This window comes from Wasmannia auropunctata, unplaced genomic scaffold, assembly GCF_000956235.1.
Source record: "Wasmannia auropunctata unplaced genomic scaffold, wasmannia.A_1.0 LD335556.1, whole genome shotgun sequence".
NCBI lineage: Eukaryota > Metazoa > Arthropoda > Insecta > Hymenoptera > Formicidae > Wasmannia > Wasmannia auropunctata.
Genome location: NW_012027334.1, coordinates 427,480 through 442,392, shown reverse-complemented (window position 1 = coordinate 442,392; position 14,913 = coordinate 427,480). Strand labels below are relative to the sequence as shown.

Sequence of the window (14,913 nt, the reverse complement as noted above, 5' to 3'; positions counted from 1 at the left end):
GCTCCTCGGCGGCGGCGTACTAAACCGTACGTCTCGGCCGAGAGCGCGTCGTCATCGGCGACGAGCGCGGATCGGCTCGCGCGTTCTCGAATGCGGCGTGCTGCACAGTGGTGAGACTGGCGTGTGTGTGTGTGTGACGGTCCCGCGGTTCTCTCGCGTTTCCCGAAATCCTGAACGACTTCTCGCGCGAGGTAAAATCAACGTCGTTTCGCCGCGGCCGTCGACATGTCGGCACTTCCCGCGGAGGAGAAACCCGAGGAGGAGACCGAGGAGAAGGAGCAGCACGCGAGGTATCTCTCTCTCTCTCTCTCTTTCTCTCTCATCCTCCCGCGCTTTATCGTTGACATCGATGTAATGTGTAACGATGAGGGCTCGGACACGACGAGAGAGGAGTGAGAAACGAGGAATCGAACATAGGAAATTAGGCAAGAGTCGGATTAGGATGAAAAATCTCGTTGTCCGAGCCTTTGATCTTGTCTGATTTCGGATATTCAGTTCCCCTATTCCTTAGCGCCTTTCATTGCGTCTGCGAGCCCTAATATTTTTTGTTTTTCGAATTCAATATTTCCGAGCCTTTGTAGCACTGAATTTGACTGGCTCGCCGATCGCTCGAGTATTCCCGTTTCTCGGCAAAGTGCCGTTGTTCCGATTTTAAGATTTTTTAAGCTGGCCTTGCGTTTACGGTGCCACACGAGGCTGGAAATTGATCTGAGATCTCAAAGGAACGGAGGGTGAATCGATCGATCGCAAATTCAATTCAATTGGCCCGGATCGTTCGAATCGATCAATTCTCTCTCAATCTGATGTATGAGACTTTCCGGTATTGTGGACACAAGGCCTTTACAAATTAGTTGGCGAACGTATAATTTTAAGCTTCTATTTTATGGATTTTATGAGAGACCACCAGTTAATTTATTTTCATTGCACATGACATATTGCAATTTTTGTTTTGAACACGGATAAAGTAAAGAAGCTAAAAGAAACAAATTGTGATTTCCAGCGAGACTAGCGAGAGTGAAACGTCCAGTGCCACCGCGGCGAAGTCAGAGACGAGTAGTAAAAACACGGACGCAGGGAGTCCTCAAAGTAGGAAGCACAAGCTATCGCCGGATCGCGAACAGCCGTCGAAAGCAGCGAAGCACGACGCTGAGGAAGATGCCTCGTCTGTGAGTGACTTCATTTTATGTCACTGCCTCGCGAATGCCAAGAGCAATATTCGTCCGATCTTATATATTCAATTGATATCCTAAATCTGGTCACAATCCTAACTCCTAAGGCTGATATTACATTTGCCATATGCACAAATTTTTCTCTTCTTTGATTTTAAGTCTTGCTAACGTCAAAATAACATTGATGCAATTCTCAGTCTTAGTAGCTCATTTTTTTTTATTACTATTTCAATTTCAAGAGTCCTAATTGTTCATTTTTATTAAATATAATCTAATCGGTATTTGTAAGTGGACTAGGACATTTTTTTCAGTTATGCATCAAATTTCCAGATAGCATTATGAAAAATTGATAATAAATGTTTTTTGCAATTTTCCATAATTTTGAAAAATCCAAGGAATGGAAAAAAATTATTTAATTATGTCAATTTTCAGCAAAGATACATTAACTTAAAGTTTTGTTGAGTGAACCTATGAATGCCAGGAAGTATTTAAGGAAATTTCGGAGCAAATCCAGAGCAACATCAATTAGGATTAAGATGATCTTAAGCATAAGCTTAGACTATGAATAATACTATCCTAAAAGTTTTGCTAATATACTTTCTGTTGCAGAGTTCAAACGTTCCGTCAGATTTAACGACATCAAATAATGAGAAGAATAAGGATGCGACTGATGTAGACAAGATCGACAATACAGTCCTGGTAGCCGATCATTACAATGCCCTCGAGGAAAAGGGCCTCTCGCAGAGAAATCAAAGCCGTATCGTGTACATGAGAAATTTCAACAACTGGATTAAAAGCATGCTTATAAGTAACTATTGATTTTTGGCCGCCAATCGAGTGATGTGACATCATAAAAGGACCAATAAGAGCCTATATGGAATTGCATTCTTTTCAAATGCATAATTCCAATTCTTCTTGATCATTGATTTCAAAAATCAATTAATATATCCCTTTGTGCTGATTGCACTTTTTGCATTCAGAATCATCGCTTTCTCTCTCTCTCTCTCTCCTGTTTTGTGCAAAAAGTTTAGAGAATTTTAAGCAGCGCAAACAATTTTAATACTGATTAGCAGTATTACAATAAAATGTTAGATTTAAACTTTTGAATTTATTATTGCCGCATTTGCATTCGATGCAGACGATCGCACTGCCGAACACGCGCGTAAAGGAAGGAACGATGCGCTCTTCTTCGCGAAAGAAAAACTCGACATGTTTATTGCATGCGAAACTATAAACTGTAAATCTCTTTTAAAAAGCCGTTTGATTCATTCAAGAATTGCCAAGCAAACTTTAAGTTGCTAAAAAGATCGATCTTTGGGTGTCGCGTTTTACGCCGATATTCTCGATCGACATGACCTAAGCCCGGCCTAATGAACGAAGACGCACGGAATGCAATATTATTGTCTTTGCATTTTTGTCCTTTAACACGCTCGCGTCACCGGTGACTCGCACTGGATTTTTTGTTCAGGCCATTTGAAATAGCTCGGCTATAAAAAAAAAAAAAACAAAATAATTTCTGATATCGTGCATAGGAGCATAATGTATGATGATTTATATACCTTAGACCTTTTTTTAAAATAATAATTCTTGTAAATAATTTTTGTAATAACTTTTTAACCATTATGAACTACAATTACTATTTAACAAAATAAAAATAAACAAATACCATGGGTCACCGGTGATTCACGCGGCGTGGTGATTAAATCATTTAAAATTGGTGCGACACGGAACGTGTTAAAAAGTCTAGTGTCGCAATGCGTTGCCAAGTTATCTTGGATTGCGTGTATTTATGACTTTAGATATTGTGTTTTAACCACAGATTTCTGAAATCTGTGGTTTTGACACATTGGAATTATAATATTTTTCTACTTAAAATTTCGAACATGTGAGAGAATCGAATCCGAATTTCGATAGGCTATTGCTTTACCTCCAATCTATTCAGTACATCGAAATTAATCATAATTATAAATATTAAAGTTTGAAAACAATGAGCAAATGAATATTTTGCTCCTTTTTGGACTGCTGACGTTAATTCATTATCAATGAGAAAATTTGACATTAAAATTGGCTTATTGGTCCTATTATTGAGATTTTATGTCAATTCTTTTTATTTTTATCTGAATGATCAGTTGTTCTTGCAATGAATAAAGTCCTCGTATAATTTTCATCAGATGAATACGTCGTCAAAGTGAGACAAGGCAAAAGTTTCGGTGCTTCGCTCAGAGTTTTGGACATGTGCTGCGGTAAGGGTGGGGACCTTCTCAAGTGGAAGAAGGCCAATATTTCGCACCTGATCTGCGCGGACATAGCGCAGGTGTCGCTGGAACAGTGTCGGCAACGGTACAACGACATGATGAAGAAGAACGGCTCCAAGGACAGAGGTTTCGCGCCCATTTTCAGCGCGGAGTTCATACAGGCCGATTGTACAAAGGTAGAGGGACGCCCCGTCCTTGCATCTTTGCAAGTTGCCTGCTAAATAAATTCCATGTGGCAAGCATCTTCCAACGCACTTGTCAATGGAATTTTGTTAATCAGGAATGTTGCAGGTTCGTTTGAGGGAGAAGTTCACGGATCCCAGCGTGCAGCTGGACTTCGTTAGCTGCCAGTTCGCTTTCCACTACAGCTTCGAGTCCTTGCCGCAGGCGGAGTGCATGCTACGGAATGCCAGCGAGAGCCTCAAGCCGGGTGGCTACTTTATCGGGACCATTCCAGACGCGTACGATTTGGTGTACGTTTCCTCTTGTTCTTCCTCCTCCTCTGCCTTTGTATTTCTCCTTAATAATATAGCGCGGGCGCGCACGCTCACCTTTTTTTTTTCTCGACAGTTCCAGGTGGCAAAATTGCGACGGTAATAAATTCGGCAACGACGTGTACAACGTTGAATTTTTGTCCGAGGACAAAACGAGACCGCCGTTCTTCGGCGCGAAGTACAATTTTCATCTAGACGGTGTGGTCGACTGCCCCGAATTCCTCGTACATCTGCCCACGCTGTGCAAGCTGGCGCTGAAGTACGGTCTCGAATTAGTGTCGTTTGAAAGGTAAGAGGAAAGGTACACCTCTAAAATCTATCATTAATCGTTATTCAAGTGACTATTGCGTGTATATGTATTAAATTTAAGTAGATATTATTTAAATGAATTTTATATTATTAAAATTTTTGTTATCGCAAAAAATTCTTTTCAATTCAGATTCGAGGACTTTTACGAGCGTTTCAAAGACGAGGGTAGATCGCTTTTGGGAAATATGCAGGCACTAGAAACTTATCCGCCGTATCACGAATCGCCTCTACTCGGCGACGCGGAACGGGACTATCAGCATGCAGTTGAATACATGCAGAATCTGCCCGCGAATCATCGTAAAATCGGCACTCTCTCGCAGTCGGAATGGGAAGTCACTTGTGAGTATAAGAATTTTAATTAAACATGAGGAAAATCGGAAAATGTATATAGATTTGAAAAGAATTATATGTATATATATGAAAAGAAAAATGATAAGAATTCCGAACAAATCCGATTCGCTAATGAATCTTTTTACAGCACTGTACGCGGTGTTTTCATTCCGAAAAATGAAGACGGTTTGGAACAGCGATGGAAAGCCGGAGTATGTCAAGCCATAGTTTCGTAATATAGAGAAAATCGAAGCGAGGAACGATTTTTTTACTGATGCAGTTTACTTTAATTGTACAAACGGTTTTATTCGTTGTTGTAATCTAGCTTACGGCAGACACTGTCATCCGTGTGATACTAGTAGAGTCACTTTCAGTGCATTTTATAGATATCGACAATCATGTAAAAAATATTATCCAAATTGCTAAAAAGCTCGATTATTGGAAAATAACATTTTTTATTTTGCGGAAATTCCATTCGTTAGAATCGCAAGGAATTTTTCCGTATTACACGAATGATTTAGATCAGGAAATATAAGAGCCTGGATTACATTAATTTCTTAAACGAGTGGTTTTCAGATAATTAAGTAATGACAGGGAAAAATGTATCATATTCCTAATCAAGAATTATATATATATATAGATATAATTGAACATTATAAACTGTGTGTCGAAGACATTAAGAAATGGAATATTAGAATATTATAATATAATTAATATAATTATAATATTGTAATTATTATATTTATTATATAATTATGACACATAATTATTATAATTAATATAATTATAATATTATAATTGTATATATTTGCAGATAGATTTAAAAGTACAATTATGTATTATATAATTATGCTATAAATTATTATCATCATCAAGAATAACATTGTTTAAGATACGTAAATATTCTTTTAATTCACATTTCTCAAAAACTACGCTTCGAAAACAACCATTCTTCCTATTTTCAAATGTATGTATTAAAAAATGTAACAATTCTTTGGCGCCGTTGCTTAAAAAATTGCCACACTTTATATAATAATCGAATGCAGTTTTGCAGAGTTTCGATCATCCAACGTGAAGTTTGAACCGAACGAAAGAAGAATTGGTTCGCGACGACAAGGAATATCTCGTGTAAAGTTAGTCCTTCCCAATCGGCGAAACCGCGAAAAAAAAAGTACGGAGCCATTTCAAAATTATCGCGTTTCTTGCGTCCCGAGAGCTTCCGCGGCGATCAAGAACATACAATACCTCCGTCTGTGTCTCGCAACGCGATATTTGTAATTGAAATCCTCGGCGATTAACCCCCCTCCTCGAGTAGACCCCGTTTCTGGAAGAGTCGCATCTTTCCCGATCATTCTCACGAGAGAGGAAGATCTCCGCCGCGAAGAAAAAAAGGGGGAAGAAAAAAAAACAGATTTCTCGATCAAGATCGGAAGTGTGCAATCTGAGCGAGCTTTCGCTTTCGATAAAATTTCATGCATGGATCTTCGCGCGCATGGCCGCGAAGTTTTAAATCCGTCTTCCTCGCGTCGAGTATTGAACCCTGCCTGCGGGACCCGCGTACCGGTTTCAATCGACCTCGCGGTGAATGACACCCTCGGCACGGATCGGGTCGCATCGGCGCGGATCGTAGATCGTCTCGCCGCGATCGGGAATCGCGTCTGCCGGCGTCTGGTGCCTGGTGGCCCCGCGCCGCGCTCGCCTCGCCGGACGCAAGCGGGGCGGTGGAGGGGTGGGGGAGCGGGCGCATGCGTGGTCGCGCGTTTCTGGCACTTAGACTGGGTTGCGCGCCATCGCGACGCGCACGCCACGGACAGTCGTTGCCGTTGAGTCGTTCGTCGGACTTCGGAAGGGACGGACGGACGCTCGCGCGGCTGCGGACCGTCGTAGGAGTGAAGTGCCGTCTGTCTTTCCTTCCCCCCTCACACACACACACACATACTCTCTATCATCCCGTCTGTCGCTCTTTCTATCTCTCTCTCTCTCTCTCTCTCTCTCTTTCTCTCCACGACTAGCATATACTCTTCACGGGACGGACGGACGCGTGCGGACGCAAACGTCGGAGCTGTTTTTTCGCGTGTGTGTATGCGTGCGTGAGAGAGTGCCGCTCGTGCACGCTCGTGTGCGCCCCAGCCATCCGCTCGCGGCCCACGGAACTCGCCGCCTCACTCACTCTTTCCGCCGCCGTGCCCGACGGCGCAGCTGTACCACGGCGGGTCCCGTCGTCGTCCCGTCTCGCGCCGCACCAGTCCCACCGCTGGGCAGCCGCGGTGTGCAGGTTCCGCTGTGCGTGTCGGGGGAGAAATGGAGCTCGAGCAGGCGGTGCCGCAGGTGAACGCGGACCTGGTAAGCGGACCGCGTTCTCTCGATCGTTCCTCTCGAGCGGCGGCCGACGCCGTCTTCCGCGCATTTTTTCTTTCTTTTTCCGCGCGCAATAACGCGCCGCGGGAGCGCCGCTCGTCTCGGCCGCCTCTCTCTCTCTCTCTCTTGGCCGCCGCCGTCCCGCGCCGCGAAGAGATCGAAGAGTGTGCCGACGCGAAATTTTTCTAAGTCCCCAAAATGGCGTCTGGCGACTAAGTTCTCTACCGTGGCGGACGGGCGAGTCGAGTCGAGGGACGGCGGCCAGAGAGAGAGAGAGATAGAGAGGGACGTCGCTCCTCCCCTCCGTGTGGCTCGAACACACTCGTCTCGGACTCCGTTGACGGACGCGCGATCGACCCTTCTGCTCGCGTTCCTGAAAAGCCTCGCGGCGCGCTGAATGGGTGCTCATCTGTTTCAGGAGAGGAAGACCAAGGAGAGCGGCGGCGGCGTCTCCGGGAATCACAGTGGTGAGTTCTCTTCGTTTTCGGCGCGCGTCGTCGTCGTCGAGGCGAGCGCCGATCGAAATCGGTTGAATTATAAAATCGGTCGGAGGACTCACCGCGACCTCGGGGCGCGAGGGGGGCGGCGGGAATCGAACACGTGTCGCGTCCCGTACGGGGAAGCAACGCCGGCGAGGAGAGCGGGATCCCACGATTTCCCCGCGCGCGCGAGGAATCCTACCGAAAGTTCGAGATTTTTTCGAGGCGACGAAGAACTCGGGAGCGGGAAGGGGCTCCAGAAAATGCAAATCCCGTCGATCAGGAGATAAGGATCGGCGTGGGTGAACGATACCTGTGAAGATTCTTCAAAACAAATGAGTCACATGAAATGGAGGCTTTAAAAGACCGCGCGAGTTTTCGATTGTTAAATTTTTTGTGAAAAAATTCAGGTGCATCTCTTTTCATCTAAAAATCTCATTGCACAAATTGATCGAATCGGATTAAGCCGAAGATGTTCTCGATACTTGAGTTTCTGCTCTTTTTTAAATCTTACTCCAAATTTGCTCCTTATTTTGTTATTCTTTTTACTATTAAATTAATGTTTTATTGTATTATACTTCATATATCTTACAATTCTCATTACACAGGCTTGTTTTTTTCATGTATATGAATAAAATTAATGATACATTTTTTATACAGAGTGAGCCAAAGGAACAGAAAAATTTAAAGGGATAAAATAAATAGTTGGAAACTTGATGAAATTAATTTTAATTATATCAAAATATCAGAACACATATGCCATTTATAATTTATACTTTTTATGTACTTGCCGCTGCGATGTTGCTGCCATGTCCTTAATGAGCATTAAATCTCGAAAATAACATCGTTCAAATGGCCTCCTCTTGAGTGCATGCATTTTCGCAATCTCTCTCTGAAGTTTCTCATGACTTCTTGCAAGTTGAAGTATTGATAAACTTGAAACATCAATATTATAACATTAAGTATTCATAAAGGAATTGCAAACATTACAGTTGAAATGTTGCAAGCCATGAAAGACTTCAGAAAGAGAGAGAGAGAGAGAGATTGCAAAAGTGTCTTCATTTGAAGGATATCATTTTTAAGCAATGTAATGTTTGATTATCAAGCGACATGGCAGCGCCACAACGCCAAGCATATAAAAAGGACAAAGTAATTTATAAATGACATAGTATATTCTATATATTTCGATGTGATTAAAATTAATTGAATAAAATTTTAAGTTTTTTATTTTTTTTTATTCCTTTAAATTTTCCCATCTTTTGACTCGCTTCGAAGTATAGCACTTCAATTCTGTATTTAATTTTCCTAGATCATATCAATGGCATGTCCAATGGTTTCGATAAGAAACGGGAGCACAAATCGGAGCACAGGGACAAGGACAGAGAGCGGTCCCACAAATCGGATCACAAGGACAAAGATCGGAGCAGGGACAAGGAGAGGAATCACAAAAGTGAACACAGGGATAAGGACAAGGACAAGCACAGACATAGCTCCAGTTCGGTTAAGGACAAGGAGAAGCATGATAGCAGCAAAGATAAAGACAAGGATAGAAAGAGTTCCTCGTCTAGCAAGGACAAGGAGCATAAGAGCAGCAGCTCGTCCAGCAAGGACAAGGAAAAGGATAAGGATAAGAGCAGGGACAAGGAGCATCATCATAAATCGAGCTCGAGCTCTAAAGACAAAGACAGGTAAAATGAAAAGAGAGGTCTAATAAAATATTGCTAATGATGCTGATTGATGATGAAATTTTTGTCTGACGACGACGTATTTCCTCCAGACATCACAGCAGTTCAAAGGACAAGGACAGTTCGAGCAAGGACAAGGACTCGAAGAGCAAGGACAAGGATAGGCATAGACACAGTAGTTCCCTGAACTCTAGCTCGCGCGACAAGGACAAGGACCGGAGTATCTCGAAGGACAAGGACGGTAAGAAGCACTCGTCGGAGAAGGATAAGGATAGACATTCCACTTCGCACTCTTCGGGCGACAAGGAGAAGCACCGCTCCTCCGAGAAGGACAAAGACAAGCACAGAGAAAGTTCGTCCAGAGATAAGCATCGCCATGATAAAGACAAGGATCGCCATCGCCACGACAAATGTAAGCGGAAAGATATCTAAATACATTCAATGTAAATATTTATTCTACGTTCTCTCCGTAATCGTGCGTAATTGAATTGCAGCTAAGCATCGCGAGGAGAAGGAGAAGAAGGATAAGGAGGAGGTTAAAGTGAAGGAAGAGCCGAACGTGAAGGTGAATCATTCGATTAACGAAGGGTATCACTACAATATGGTTAATCTTAAGAATGAGATAAAGGAGGTGAGCGCAATTTTATTTGCGGTTATATCGTTTTCGGGGAAAAAATTGTAAAACGAAATGAATACCCCGACCTCTTTCGCCAGGAGCCTATGTCGCAAGAGTTGGACGATGATGACGACAGCGGTGGCGAGCGACCGCTCTACATCAAGGAGGAGGACGACGACGAGCCGATCAAAGAGGAGGCCAGTATGGACTCGACGGATGGAAATGACACCAGATTGTCGGATCTCCACAACACGACCTTAAAGACGGAAGCGGACTCGGAGGATGACGACAAGCCATTGGTAAATTTTGTTTCGATCGCAATAGTTGGACTCAAGAATAGTTATGTAGAAACGCGTAAACAGGAGCAGCGTGTCCGTTGAAGAATTATTTAATTTAGAAGTTACTCAATTAAAATATATTGATACAGTATTCGAGATCTAAGGTATCGCCGAACGTGAAGAGAAAAATCCAGTTGGACGAGGACGACGACGTTCCGCTGTCGACGCGCAAGAAATCCAAGAAAGCGGCTGCCAGCCAGAAGACCAGCAAGAAGAAGAAGCGAAAACACGGGGACGATGACGATTCCGAGGCCGAGGAGATGCAGGTAATACATTTTTTTCTTTTTTTTCGACATTTCTTCCCTGAGTTTGAAACGACAGATCATAGAGTAATACGTTTCCGCGTTCTTGTAGAAACCAAAGAAGAAGAATACGAAGATGAACGCAGGAGGCGACAGTCCGAGGAAGAAGAAGCAAGAGGAGCAGCAGGAGGTTTGGAAATGGTATGGGACACTCGTACAGTTCAGTAGCGGAGACGGTCACGTGAGAACGCGCTCTTCCCTAACTTTTATTTTTTTTTGCAACCTCAATGGGTGGATTTTTATATCCAGAGATAAAAAGTAGTACTGTGATCTAAAGTCCCTAGGAAGCTCGTGCCAGATTTGCTCGAAATCCCCGCGAATTTTTGCACTTGGGGCGAGATAAATGTATATTCCGGGCGTTGCGTAGATAGAAGGCGGAAGATCTTCGAATACAAAAGGTGCAAGCGATACGAACAGACTGTTTTGGATGTCGCGCGGATTGTGAATTCCCCATAATCTCACTTCCGGTGCACGTGCGTCCGTGTAATCCAATAGCAGCGTCCGTCTCCTAGAGATTACAAGTCTCTCTGGTTGTTTGAAAAGAGAAAATTAGACATCACATGTCGCAGCGTAACCCGAGCTTCCTCACGGCGTCTCGAATTCCCCCCGGTTTTATTCTCGAACGAGAGATGCGATTGACTGGATACAATGCGGAGTCTTGTAAGAAGCGTATTCCTCCGTTTTCCAATGAGATTTTTAGTGAATCTCGAAGGCGGCTGCAATTACGCGGTTTATAAAACAAAACCGGATCCGTCGATTTTGAGGTTACGTCTGCAGAGTTACGTTCGCTCGAATTTAACGTCGGAGTTGGAATTTTTATCCTCTGCTTTCTTCTACTTTCACGTACTAACACGTACTCCGTTTTGAGATTCAACTCCGCATCCCTTTATGCGTTATTTATTATTTCTAACAATTTAACGACAAAAACTTTCTTTTGTACTTAATTTCTTTTATATTTAATTTTTAACACGATCCCAAGTAACAAGATGACGTTTCAATAACGTTTTATTGGCGTTAGAGCCGTTATTAAGACGTCTTTCGACGTTATTAAAACGTCGCATTATTTGGGATTATTTTAAGATTTTAAAAGATTTTTTTCTTTTACTACATACGATTGGGGTCACTCGTGCCAGGTTTATTTCCATCACTTTTACTTTAAGTATCAAAAATGATTAGATGATTCTTACATGTATTTTCGATATCTTTAGAAAGTGTATTATAAGGCTGAGTATTAAAAAGAGATTGTAAGTGTTATACAAGTAATTATAGCCGAATAACTCAATCGTGTGTATTAAAGATTATGTATGATGTCGTCGTAGCCTAAGGTTTGGCATGATCTCTTCACGTGTCATTTAATAAAAATGCAGGTGGGAGGAAGAGAAGAAGAGCGATGGCACGAAATGGTATTACTTGGAGCACAAGGGACCAGTATTCGCGCCACCCTACGAACCCTTACCCCCCAACGTGAAGTTCTACTACAACGGCAAGGAGATGAAGCTGAGCGAGGAGACGGAGGAGGTGGCGACCTTCTACGCTCGCATGCTCGATCACGACTACACGACCAAGGCCGCGTTCAACAACAACTTCTTCCACGACTGGCGGGAGGTGATGACCGAGTCGGAGCGCGCCAGGATCACCGATCTGGCCAAGTGCAACTTCAAGGAGATGCACGCGTACTTCGTGCAGAAGAGCGAGGAGCGCAAGGCGATGACGAAGGAGGAGAAGCAGAAGATCAAGGAGAAGAACGAGGAGATACAGAAGGAGTACGGCTTCTGCACGATCGACGGCCACAAGGAGAAGATCGGTAACTTCAAGATCGAGCCGCCCGGCCTGTTCCGGGGCCGCGGCGAGCATCCCAAGATGGGCAAGCTGAAGAAGCGAGTGCTGCCGGAGGACGTGCTGATCAACTGCTCCAAGGACTCGAACATACCGAAGCCGCCGCCCGGCCACAAGTGGAAGGAGGTGCGGCACGACTCCAACGTCACGTGGCTCGCGTCCTGGACGGAGAACATTCAGGGCCAGGTGAAGTACGTGATGCTGAATCCATCCAGCAAGCTCAAGGGCGAGAAGGATTGGCAGAAGTACGAGACGGCGCGGAAGCTGGCGCAGTCGATCGACAAGATCCGCGCCGAGTATCGGGAGGACTGGAAAAGCAAGGAGATGCGTATTCGGCAGCGGGCCGTCGCCCTGTACTTCATCGACAAGCTGGCGCTCAGGGCCGGCAACGAGAAGGATGAGGATCAGGCGGACACCGTGGGCTGTTGCTCCCTGCGAGTCGAGCATATCAAGCTGCACGAGCAGAAGGACGGCAGGGAATACGTCGTCGTGTTTGATTTCTTAGGTAATAATCGGATCGTCGTAATTGTCATGCACAATCAGTATAATTAAAACTATTGCGTATTTTATTTTATTTTTTTAATATTATAACAATAGAATATAACGCGGGTTTCAATATAATTAATTTACAGTTACAATATAATTAATTTCTATGAAATTAATTAATCGCGCAGGTAAAGATTCCATTCGATATTACAACGAGGTGCCGGTGGAGAAGCGCGTCTTCAAGAATCTGCAGCTCTTCATGGAAAACAAATCGCCCGGGGACGATCTGTTCGATCGTCTCAACACCACCGTGATGAATAAGCATCTGAACGAGCTGATGGAAGGTCTGACCGCCAAAGTATTCAGAACTTACAACGCTTCGTGGACGCTGCAGCAGCAGCTCGACAAACTGACGGATCCGGACGAGACGGAGGCGGAGAAGATCCTCTCGTACAATCGAGCCAATCGCGCCGTCGCCATACTGTGTAACCATCAGCGTTCTGTACCAAAAACACACGCGAAATCCATGGAGAATCTAAAGGCTAAGATTGACGCGAAGAAAGAGGCGATAGGCGAGTGCGAGCTGCAAGTGAAGGATGCCAAACGCGACGCGAAACACGGCTCGGTGAAGGAAAAAGTGTACGTTATTTTTTTTCTGCGCGTTTTCTATACATACGATAAGTAATTAAAAATAAATTTATAATAACTAATCAAATTTAAATTAAATGTCTTATAAATACTTATAAATTATTAATTTAAATTTAATTTATTATGAATTTTACACACACATAGCTTCAAATTATTTTAACCATTAAAATTTTTATTTAAACGATGTTTCACTTAGAGTCTGTTTTAAGCACTCGATTTATTTATTTACAAATTCTTCGTCTATTTTAGAGTTTGTTTATTTTTTTTTTTTTTTTTTAACGTAGTTAAACTGTGATAAAACTTGTGGTTTTGCACGTATCTCAGGTTTTTACATTTTTTTTATTACTCTTTTATTACTTTTTCGTGCAGCTCGCGTGCATGAGTTCATTTTACTCTTGACTTTACAGAGCATATGATAAGAAGAAGAAGCAACTGGAAAGATTGAAGGATCAATTGACGAAGCTGGAGGTCCAGGCGACCGACCGAGAAGAGAATAAAGAGATCGCGCTGAGTACCTCCAAACTGAACTATCTCGATCCTAGAATTTCCGTTGCATGGTAAATACTAATCTTATACTTTTATCGAATTTTTTTTATCTTATTTTAATTTTATATCCTTCAGAGTTTTACTTTTTTATTTTATACATCCGCAATTTCTTTTTATTTTATTTACTGTATGATACATTTTTTTGCTAATATCGATATTATATTTATCTTGAACTCCTTTCCTTAATATTGATAATACTCGCTTAGCACACTTTTTGTCTTCTATGTCTATACATATCTCTATGCTTTGTATATCTTAAATTCCTTTCCTTAAATTTAATATTAATAATATTTGCTTCGCGCACTATTTCCGTCTTCCATGTCTGTACAAATCTCTACGCTTCCCCAGGTGCAAGAAACACAATGTCCCGATCGAGAAGATCTACAACAAGACTCAGAGGGACAAGTTCCGATGGGCAATAGACATGGCGGGTCCCGACTATGTGTTTTAACCCCGCGGATCGTCATCGTCATCATCATCATCGTCGTCGTCGTCGTCACCGTCAACGCCAACGCCAACGCGTATCGGTCCACGAGAGGAGCACACCTCCCGCTGACGATGGATTTAGTGAATTTTGTTGTAAGGCGGAAACTTAACATTAAGATAAAAGGAATGATAAAAAGAAGAAAAAAAAGGACAGTGTAAACGATACAGCAAATTTTTTTACACTTAACGCGATATATAAATGTGAAAGTGTGGGAACATATTTTGTATAGAATGACATGCGTCGCGTACGCATTAAATCAACGATCGATTATAATCTAAAAAAAAAAGTGGCGTTCAATCGTATACGCAGATCCGAGTACCGAAGCTTTTGTCAAAAACGCGCTTACGGTACGATTTAAAAAAAAAAAAATGCTTACTACCCACATCGCTGGCGCGCGTTCGTCTCTCTGCGTGCTCGTTCATTACGTGGCACTCGGACGTGATAACGGAATGAGAGAGGAGAAGGAAACAAGAGTCGTCGCGCGGATCGCGGTTAATGAAAAGCGATTGCGGGGGAGGAGCCATGATTTTACTTCACTTAGGTAGACAACTTATTCTGACCATCCTCTCCCCCCC

General features: G+C 43.0%; 2 protein-coding genes across 6 annotated transcripts; both read left to right on the top strand.

The window, feature by feature from the left end:
- Positions 1-37: 37 nt before the first annotated feature.
- LOC105456777 (mRNA cap guanine-N7 methyltransferase) lies at positions 38-5,203 on the top strand. Its single transcript, XM_011701073.1, has 8 exons — positions 38-290; positions 1,001-1,166; positions 1,779-1,977; positions 3,341-3,600; positions 3,716-3,897; positions 3,995-4,207; positions 4,358-4,566; positions 4,706-5,203. Exons 1-8 carry the CDS (start codon positions 226-228, stop codon positions 4,783-4,785), a joined length of 1,374 nt encoding a protein of 457 aa, XP_011699375.1. The 5' UTR covers positions 38-225; the 3' UTR covers positions 4,786-5,203.
- A 1,128-nt stretch (positions 5,204-6,331) lies between these two features.
- Positions 6,332-14,705, top strand: LOC105456776 (DNA topoisomerase 1). 5 transcript variants are annotated; one of them, XM_011701069.1, is made up of 12 exons: positions 6,332-6,900; positions 7,334-7,382; positions 8,704-9,082; positions 9,172-9,491; positions 9,574-9,710; positions 9,794-9,994; positions 10,138-10,299; positions 10,388-10,476; positions 11,703-12,676; positions 12,846-13,296; positions 13,713-13,862; positions 14,200-14,705. In XM_011701069.1, the coding sequence occupies exons 1-12, from the start codon at positions 6,859-6,861 to the stop codon at positions 14,300-14,302; spliced, it is 3,057 nt and encodes a 1,018-aa protein (XP_011699371.1). In that variant the 5' UTR covers positions 6,332-6,858; the 3' UTR covers positions 14,303-14,705. The 5 variants fall into 5 exon arrangements, with proteins under 5 accessions (XP_011699371.1, XP_011699370.1, XP_011699372.1 ...); XM_011701068.1 differs by having other exon boundaries at positions 10,123-10,299; XM_011701070.1 differs by lacking the exons at positions 6,332-6,900; positions 7,334-7,382 and adding an exon at positions 7,786-7,804 and having other exon boundaries at positions 10,123-10,299.
- The last annotated feature ends 208 nt before the right edge of the window (positions 14,706-14,913 follow it).